At 39.5% G+C, this 10,323-nt stretch overlaps 1 protein-coding gene across 1 annotated transcript in view; it reads right to left on the reverse strand.

The window, feature by feature from the left end:
- Positions 1 to 9,925, reverse strand: part of sema3b (sema domain, immunoglobulin domain (Ig), short basic domain, secreted, (semaphorin) 3B) — a 25,773-nt gene extending 15,848 nt beyond the window's left edge. Inside the window, exons 1-3 of the mRNA XM_037684516.1 lie at positions 9,489 to 9,925; positions 5,617 to 5,774; positions 3,566 to 3,628 (exon numbers count right to left, since the gene is read on the reverse strand). Of these exons, the coding sequence (XP_037540444.1) occupies positions 3,566 to 3,628; positions 5,617 to 5,774; positions 9,489 to 9,657 (390 nt within the window). The 5' untranslated portion in view covers positions 9,658 to 9,925. The remainder of the gene's footprint in view (positions 1 to 3,565; positions 3,629 to 5,616; positions 5,775 to 9,488) is intronic.
- Positions 9,926 to 10,323: the final 398 nt, after the last annotated feature.

Genomic DNA, 10,323 nt, shown 5'->3' on the forward strand with positions numbered 1-10,323 from the left:
CCCCCCCCCCCCCCCCCCCCCACACACACACACACACACACAAGGAAACCTGAACACAGACAGACCATGTCCTGGCCAATTGAAATTGGAAGCCTGGATTTGTATGAATGGAGCTCGTTGTCTGTCGGCTACAGCTGTGTAATCACACTAATGACGGGTTTGCTTTACACACACACTTTGTGTTATTTTTATTTTTATTTTTTATAAGTACAGAACGCAAATAAATGTAAACACAGACTGTGAAATACATGAGTTTGAATAAAGGACAAGAGAAATCTGTGGCATGTCACCACATGCTCATGGGACTCATATTCAACTCACATATGTACATGCATACACAACACTTTCACACACAGACACACACTGACATGTTAAAAGTGCATGTGATGTGATCCTGGGTGGTCTATAGGCTTTCAGAGGCAGCCATGGGTCGGTCAGTAAAGAATAATCTACATTTATATTTTAAGTTACCGGAAAGTAAAAGTGCTACTGTAGATCAAAAAGGAAAATGTTTAAATATAAGTTGGTCAAGGAAAAGGCCAAGGGAATATAAAGTTGGCCTGTGTTTGGACAAACTGTGCTGCAAAAGGTCACAGTTTCATTTTTTGCATAGGTATTTAATTCTGAATTAAATTAATACAAAGTTTATTTCTAAAGTACATTTTTTCATCAATTCTTGATGACCGAAGTGCTGTTCAAAAAACTAAATAAAGAAAATCTGCTTAGAGCTAAATGTCAGGGAAAACTAAAATGTTTTCTGCATAGATTCAAAGTCTGAGAAGCTCTAAATTTCAAAGGCAGCCTGTTCCAGGGGGTAGGGGTCATCACTGTAAAACCTTTTTTGTTGTGTTTGGATATTAGAAAGTCCAACATATACTGTAGAGCCAAATTAGTCTAAAAAAAGATTCACAAACTTGTTCAACAAGATTTGTAAGTTATTTAGCCTCATAAACACAAACTAGTTTGTGAATCTCAGAGCTCAGGCTGGAGTGTGACGACGCAGATATTCAGACAAATAAAGTGACCGTGTTAAGATGATTAAAAACCAACAATAAGATGTTCAACTGGATCCTGAAAGAAGAAGAACCCCAAGAGGGCAGTCCAGGCATGATGTGGTCAAAAGATTTCTATCCCATCAAAAGACAAACTGCTGAACAGCTAGGCACATCGGTGTTGGCCGATTATCCAGGTGGGCGGCACGGTGGCACAGTATGGTAGAGCTGCTGCCTCTCAGCGAAAAGGTCACCAGTTCAAATCCTGGCCGGGGGCCTTCCTGAATGGAGTTTGCATGTTCTCTCTGCGTTTTTTTTCCCTGGGACTCCGGTTTCCTCCCACAGAGCAAAAACATGCATGTTAGGCTGATTGGTAACTCTAAACTGTCCCTAGATGTGACAGAGAGTGAATGATTGTTTGTCTCGGTGGTCTCTATGTGTCCCTGTGATGGACTTGCAGCCTGTCCAGGGTGTACCCCACCCCTCGCACAGTGATTGTTGGACATGGGCACCAGTGACTCTCGCAACCCAATAAAGAAAGAAGCGGGTAAAAATGGATGGATGGATGGATGGATGGATGGATGGATGGATGGACCAAAGACATAAATTACTGTCTTGAACTGATCTGGTAAAAATAGTAGGTCCTAGTTTTACCAAGGTGTCATAGTTGGAAGAAGCTTTTCTTCTAAACAAATCATTTTCAATCTTTACTTGAGGTTCTAACTCATCATGTTGCTTCCTTCAAGTTCTTGATTTTGATATTTGCTTGTCAATACCTTTTGAAACAACACCAGGCTTTGTCTTTTCACAAACTCGGTCAAATCATTTACAATCCAGTTTTGGATGTTTACCTTACTTGCATGTTTAGTGAGACTAATCTGAGCACTGACCTTTTTAATAACTACTGTATTATCACTGCACATAAGGATACAACCTTCACCTGCAGAACTGACTTCATGGAGAAAAAATTGACTTCTGTAAACTGCTTGATGCTGATTGTAGTGAATTCTGCACATTAATATTTTTGCCACAATTTTTTAAATTTGAATCTACAAAAATCTCCCAATGTTTATATAGAACTCAGCTTGATTTCTTTAAAACTTTAAGATAAAAAGGCAGTTAGAGTCTGTAATTCATTAGGGATATTGCACTTTTGAACAGTGATTCTAAGCTGCAGTGGAGGCACAAAACAAAAATCTTACACTTTGTGTTGTGTTTTGTAAATCTCAGTCACACGGGGTTTAATATAACTAGATTTAGAGGAAGTGATCTTATCACATGGCAGGTCCAGAAGTGGGAGTGCTGCTGAAACCATTACATGTTATCAGTTTTCATGTGGTAATTGAGTCTTGTGATGACTCCCGTGACTCGAGTGGATTAAAAGGTGGTATTGTGTTGATCTGGGTAGGAGTGGACTGGGACTCTTATTTCCCCATAATTTGTACAGTGGATAATGTCTGTTACTGATAAGAAGTGTAATATTTACAGTATTTTAAACAAGAGGTATACAAGAGGATTTATTTTAAACATTTGATGCGGTTATTAGATACATTTAAGCAAATATGTTCTTGTTTTTATTATTTTACCTTGTTTTATATGGCACCTTGATTTGATTGTAATTATAACAGTGATTTTTTATTATAATTGCTATTTATTGTTGTACATTGTTGTCTGTCAGTACAGGTCTGTACTGAAAAAGAGTCTTTGTGACTCAGTGAGACTAACCTGCATAAATAAAGCTTGAATGTATGAACAAATTCTAAGTCTGGTTTTAAAAGGTTTTCTATTACAGAATGTTGAAAGTCGTATATAGACTGCTACAATTTGATTGTTTTTGTTTGTTGCCCACAAATCGGGCCATTTTGGGATCTAAAGTACCAGCAGGACTCAAGGCTGACAAGAAAAAGAAACTGTCTTCCTGAAAAAAATCAACAATTGTGGCTAATCTGAATCTGACTCCATCGGTTGGCCTTGAAGCTGGCCGACTTACCAAATTTCTCCTGGGATATGTGTAAACTAAGTTAAAGCTATGTCTATCGCAACCCCCCCCCCCCCCCCAACCCCAAGAACTTCTGTGAAGTCTTATCAGAGCTGTACCGGCTGACACCAACATCTTATCAGGACTATGGACTATCTGAAAGAGCTTCATGAACAAATCTCGCCGTCTTGCTGTCAAATGCATATGTGTCTATAAATGTGCTTCCTGGCAGATTTTCTTTTTTTTTAATGTCTTAAATCATGTCCTGATAAGGACAAAGTGTGAAGAGATCTTTTTTTTTTTTGTAATACCATTATCCTATCCTTATGGCGTTTTCCCCTTTTCTATCTAAAAAATATTCTGAAAAAGGATAAAGGGACCGTGCTCTCAAGGAGCAGCAGCAACGTGCACTCCGCCCATCCTTCGGATGACTGTACGAACATAATCTCACTATATTTCAGTACAATGATAATAAAGCTCATTCTGATTCTGATTGTTGTATGAATTATTCAGAGATCTTTTTATGAAGCTTTTTAATTTAATGGTATATTTTAATGTGGCGTTAGGTAAAGTAAATAGATGCAAAGAGACTCACAGTGATGTCCTTGCCTGCCCAGTTACACTCCTCTCTCCAGTCAACAGGGGCGGGCCAGTAGATCTGAAACAGGCAAAAGTCAGACAAAAACATCAAGTAGTTAAAACCCCTAAATAGTGTGATTTTCATGCTGCTTGACCAAGTACATATTTTAAGAAAGTTGTTTAACAAACAAAAAGAAAAGGTTCTCATTTAGTCTCTCCTGATTTGATGTCTCACTGGTCTCCTGTCCACTTCCACCTCTCCCACCTGCTTCCTTGTGTACACTTCTGATGGCTTCATCCCACCCACGCTCGACCACATAGCACAACTGACTTCAACCATAGTGAACCTGCTCACCCAGCCATAAATCAAACTCACCCATATACATAGCTAAAGCCAACAAAAGTTTCAAATCTTACACACCCAACATGTAATTTACTCCACACAGATGTGGACAGCTGTTTCCAGTGGGCTATATTTTGGTTGTAAAACTATAGTTCCGTGTGACACTACACACGCTCAATGTTTGAAGTAAATGGTCCACACTTATATAGTGTGGAGCTAGAATATAGAGTTTGTCTTGTCTATTTTTACACGCTTTATACCATACTTTTATTTTCTCACCTACACACAAGTATAAGTACATACATGTGGGCATTGGGGTGTATGGTTTCTTGTTTAAAAACCTTATGTGGATGTTGTGGATTAATCTCCCATCCATCCAATTGGAAGATGAGCACTTTGCCTGACAAGTATTTGGTTTAACGACAGTTTTACTGTAAAGGAAAATGCTCAGTCACGGTCTCATTTTAATTATAACAATGACAAACTTTCTTTTATAAACACCTTTTATTTAGCTCTTTATACCATTCAATCACTCACTTATTGGTCTTGTTTCTTGGGATCTATCATGATGTGTGTTTTTGGCATTTGGTTTTGGTTCAGTGTCTTTGTTTCTCCTCTGGGCCCGCCCACTCACACCTGATCCTTGTCTCTGCATAGGTGTTGGTGGTTCTGATATTTAATTTTTGGCTTTATATTCCCTGGGTTGAGTTTGGTTCTGCAGCACGGTGGCGCAACTGGTAGAGCTGCTGCCTCTCAGCGAGCAGGTCCTTGGTTCAAACCCCGGTCCAGGGGCCTTTCTGGGTGGAGTTTGCATGTTCTCTCCGTGCATGCGTGGGTTTTCTCCGGGTGCTCCGGTTTCCTCCCACAGACCAAAAACATGCATGTTAGGCTGATTGGTAACTCTAAATTGTCCCTAGGTGTGAGTGAGAGAGTGAATGGTTGTTTGTCTCATTTGTCTCTATGTGTCCCTGTGATGGACTTGCGACCCGTCCAGGGTGTACCCCGCCCCTCGCACAGTGATTGCTGGACATGGGCACCGGCGACCCCCGTGACCCAAAATGGAATAAGCGGGTAAAGAAAATGGATGGATGGATGGAGTTTGGTTCGGCGTTGTACACACCTATTGTGTCCATCTCGGCTCTGTTGTCGTATGAATCCCTACGAGTTCTGCTAGTAGGTTTGCTGCCACAGCAGTTTTTAAATAAAATCAGTTTAGCTTTTTACAATGCGAGCCCTATCTTTCTGCACTTTGGGTCTCGACCAAATGCTTAATCATGGGTCAGACACTGTAGAGTGTCATATGAACATGATGTCCATCTGTGAAAGAAATCCATACTTCTAAATATCTCCCTTCTTTTTAGTCCTCGTGAATAATTTCTAATAAGCAAACTTTATGGTTTTGGTTGTAATTCATTTCACGGCCTTATTTGTTAGAATTATTAAGCAGCAGTATAACAGAACACTGTGAGACTGTTCGGACACATTTCTTTATCATAGGATTAAGTATTTGCACATAAAAGCACAACAAATATATCAACATAATTGCTTGTTTTATCTCATAATGTTGAGAAATACTGAGCACATGAGAAGTGTCATCAGCTTCCTCTTGATTCATCCTTTAAAACTGAAAATCATGGATGTTCAAGTAAATGGCTCCGTAAATTTCCCTATCAAATCATCACATTTCCTGTAGTCTCTTATATCTTGCAGAATAGCAGCTTTACCTTGTGCTCTTGTTTAGCAATGTTGTCCAGTGAGAGTGACAGCAGGAAGTTCTTGGCCCCCACAAAGAGTCGCCCCCTCTCTTCGTCCAGCAGCATGGCGCTGAAGCAGCAGGAACGCTCAAGGTCAAATCGCCGAACTCCATGAAACTGTTGTAATTCTGAAAAACCACAACAAAACATCCCAAGTGTGTTTACCATTCAACCCTGTATTATTTCCGTCCAGTAGTTTTACATTAACTGGCAATACATGTGACTTTACTGTTAAAGTGTTCTCAGAAGGATTTATTAATTGGATTCTTTCATCTTTAGTTACAATTTAATACAAAATCAGTTTACCTATAATGTTGGACAAAAAATAACATTATTTCAGGTAATATACACTGAATTTTGAGAGAAGTTACTCATATTTTTTTATATTTTGTTTCCAGAATGCCACACCTTTTTTAACGATGTAAACAATCCAACATGAAAATGAAAAAATCCAGACTTTGTGAAGAAACAAAATAAATCTCTGAACCTTGATTTAAAAAGTCTGGTCTTTTTATGCAAACCTTAACATATCTCTCCATGCTAATGCATGCACTATTATGAACATTTGACAAGTTAAAGACAAAATAATGCCTTTGAGGTAAGACTGAGGTATATTTAGTTAGATAAATTAGAATATTACAAATACTTTGATCATCTTTAAAATAAATATACATAAATAAAGGGAGGGTCAAGAGACTGACAAAACTTTACATGTATACAGTTTTTGTGACACTATCCACAAACTTAAAGCCTCCTCACACTAATAACAAATGATGACTTAAGAAAGACTTTAAGCTCAAACTATTGATACCAAAACACTTTTATTCTATACTGATATTTAAATCAAAAGTCGTCTGGTTGCCTGCAGTGCTGCTATAGTCATGTGGTTGATAAACATGATTACAACATCATTTGAGTTTACTTAAATAACATTTCAAAACTGTGTCCTCAACACATAAATCTCTGACAGTACTGGTTTCAGTGGAAAATATGAGTGTCTTTCACGTTACCAAATTGGCAAAAACAAATTGTGGAGGAACAGAGCCCAGGAAAATCTAAGTTCTTTTTGTAAATCTGAGCTTCAACAGTCAAACCAAGCCAAAGGAAGGAAAAAAGGCTTTCGACTGGAGAAGTCGTAAAAATAAGCTTCCACCTCTGGTGTGATAGTTTAAACCAAGAGTTTGAGAACAAATGAATAAAGTATTTTTCATTTAAACTTTTAGCAGACTTTATTAGCCTGTTATTGTTCAAAATGAAGGCTCGTAATAGCTGTGTGCATGACATCAGGGGCTTAATTAATCAGTCTTAATATACTGAGGATCAAATAAACGTGGGCCTAACAAAGACGTGTGATAAATTACAAATGACAGATGCTTCAATCTAATAAAATATGAGTGATCACATGGGTAAAGTTTAACAGAATCCAGGTATATTTATGTTTAAGTTGCTGTTAATGTACAAGGAGCACATACAAGCAAACAAATGAAAGACCCATGAAGTAGGAAATGTTGGCAGCAATGACTAGCTTCATAATAAATTTGTCCATTTCTTTCCTGGTGGACTTGGAGTTATGATTAGTTGATTAACAAATTAATAATGGTTAAAAAAAAAATTTCAAAAAGTAAAACACTGGAAAAATGTATGATACTTTATTAATAAATTCCTCTCCAGTTTCCAGTGAAGGAATAAGTTAGGCTTCTGGACAGTCGGAGAGCTAGTATTAATAAGGAATCTAACAGATTAAATATAAGAATGTAAGTTAATTAATCATAATGTTCCAAATTAAATAAATAAATACAAATAAATGAATGCAAGTTTGCTTAGTCATAATAGGAAGTAATGAGGGATGTTTAAACTATTAAATAACACCATTGCAGTATGTAACACCAGTAAATATTAGTTGTAATCAATTAGTTGGTTTGGGCAGTTTTGTTTAAACTGAATCAGAAACGATGAGTTGTTTTTCTTTGAGCTGCTCGTTTCTTCACGGGTCACTACAGTGAGTGAACTCACATGACATGCTTATCCTGGATGCCCTTCCTGACACAACCTGGGCTCAAACCTGAAGCCTCAGGACTATATACACAGTAGCAGTGACCCTAGAGACACCACAGCCCAGTATCAATATTTTTACATCAATAAATCAGTAGCCAGTTGTAGATCAGCTACACTAAGATGGAAGGAGGATCTGCAGTGGAAGTGGTCTCCAGCTACAAGTACTTGGGTGTGTACCTGAATGACAAACTCAGCTGGGGCAACAACACTACACTATCAGCCTGATCAAGAAAGCTCATCAGAGACTCTACTTCCTCAGGCGGCTGTGACAAGCTGGTCTGGGAAGCTCAGTCCTCACCTCCTTCTACAGGTGTGCAGTGGAGAGCATCCTGTGCTCCAGCATCAACGTGTGGCATGGAGGCTGCACAGGTGCAGAAAGAAAAGCTTTGCAGAGAGTGGTGAAGGCTGCACAGAAGTCTGTTGGAGTCAGCCTCCCCACCATCACAGACATCTACATCTCCAGAAGCAGGAAGAGAGCCACCTGCATCATGACGGACCCCACTCATACTGCACACACACTTTGTTGCCCCGCTCCCCTCAGGCAGGAGGTTGCAGAGCACTAAGTTAAAAACACTAGACTGAGGAACAGCTTCTACCCTGAAACCGTTAGACTCATGAATCTCTAACCAGGTTAATCGCTGTGGGGAAAAAAAAATCACTATAATGCCACTTGATTGTTGATATGTGCTGCTGACTAACCATGCTGCTGATTTGTTTCATGCTGTTGTATTCATTCGTACTCATCTGCTCACACAGACTCATGTTCATGCTGCTGTTGTTCAGTGTATTATTGTTTTTGCACTATTTAGTGTTTAGCGTATTCTTAGTTCATATCTTAGATCTTATTACTGTTTTTCTTTTACAATTTATACTTTTGTTGGATGTAACTGGGATCCTGTGTACACAATTTAATTCCACCACATGTATCACATGCAATACGAATGACATTAAAGAATCTTGACCTTAACCTAACATGGTGACAAATGTGCTGAAACCCAAACCAAAACCACAGTACAAGTTCCTTATTTCTTAATGTTAGAGCTCCTTTCACTCTTTAAATCTAACTTGAGAAATGTGACAGGACAAACTTGTCAAAGCTCAAATACTCATTGAGTCCAAGGTTTACATTAAAGGAAATGTTAATGACAGGGTTAACACTGTCACAAGAGACAGAATGATGTTGTTTGGCTTCCGTGGGGGTGGGGGGGTGGGGGGGTGTTATATTAACACCAGTGTACCTCCCTGTGACTTTGTAATTAGCTGTGTATGCAGCTTTGTGTGCGTGTGCAAACAACTGTTTTCGTAGATAGTACATAGGGCCTGCTGAAACAAAATTATGCAATCATCATATGATCTATGTAGAGAGAAGAAGGGCAAGTGTTTGCTATGTACCTCCACATCCACCCTTCCTCAATCATTTCCATCACCCTTCACCGCTGCCCCCTCTGCTACATGTTACCCTGAGCTGAAATTAAAGGGAGTACATATTTCTGTCTGGCAGACAGTCTTCAGTGAGCCGCTTGTCCTTGGTGAACCAACTCAAGCTGTAATTGCCATCTTTCAGTGATGGAACACATCCCTGGTTTATGTGGGGGTGCCGTGCATTGAGCTGTCTTCAGTCATAAAAACCTTGGGTTGAATCATAAGCCTGTGTCACTGTGTCATTAATCTCTGTGTATGTCAATGTTTGTGTGCACTGATGGGTATTATAGTCAACAGAAGCAAAAACAGCTTTCACAACTTTTCCGGTCCCGGCAGGAATGTTGCAACATTTGATTCTTTCTTACCTTTGTACGAAAGTTTCATGCGTGGTGATGAAGACGAGGAAGAGGGAGATGAGGAAGAAGAGGATAAAGAGGAAATATGGGTCACAGTGCTGGAGGAGACATGGGCAGCAGCCATCCCGAGCAGCAACAGAGAGGTGCAAGTGACCATCATCATCATCATGGTCATCATTTTGGCACAAACCTTTTTGTTTTCAACTAGACTTGAGATATTTTTGGTGACTTTGGACACCCCAAAACAGGTTGAGTCCCAGTTCTGTGTCACAGTTATACAAAATTGTTGTTCTTTTTTGGATAGAAGCAGTCCTCCTGGATTTTAGGAGCTTTGAAAAGATCCTTGCAACTTTCTCAGCCTTCTTTTAAAATTAGTGCAATCAGGGGAAAAAAGCTCTTTTCTGTTGGAGAGTTTTCTAAATCCATCCACTAGTCCTCTTGTGAAGGACGTCACAGTTCACCTCTCGCATCCACGACAGGACAAAGACACTCCACATGGGCAGAGAGACCTAAAAATAGAGACAGAGAGGGAGATGATTCAGTAATGTGTACCGCTTGTGCCAGGGATGCCCTCATGCACACACACAAACAAAAAAACTCTGAGGTATATTTAGTCAGCATCAAATTTATGCCCATGCCAGGGTGTGGTTATGCCAGCCTCCATTATGGCAACAACACTATAATCTCTTCACATTACAGCGAGACTGAGGGACTGAATTCAAAACACACACTGACCATAGTGATGAAGACAGCATGTGTGAGATACAGATACGCTGAGGCGACTGCCAAACCAAGCTCAACCTCTCCATGTCTGTGGCACTGCCAAGTCCAAGCACCCACCCCC

Source organism: Nematolebias whitei, chromosome 11 (assembly GCF_014905685.2).
Source record: "Nematolebias whitei isolate Nwh7 chromosome 11, NemWhi1, whole genome shotgun sequence".
NCBI classification, from domain to species: domain Eukaryota; kingdom Metazoa; phylum Chordata; class Actinopteri; order Cyprinodontiformes; family Rivulidae; genus Nematolebias; species Nematolebias whitei.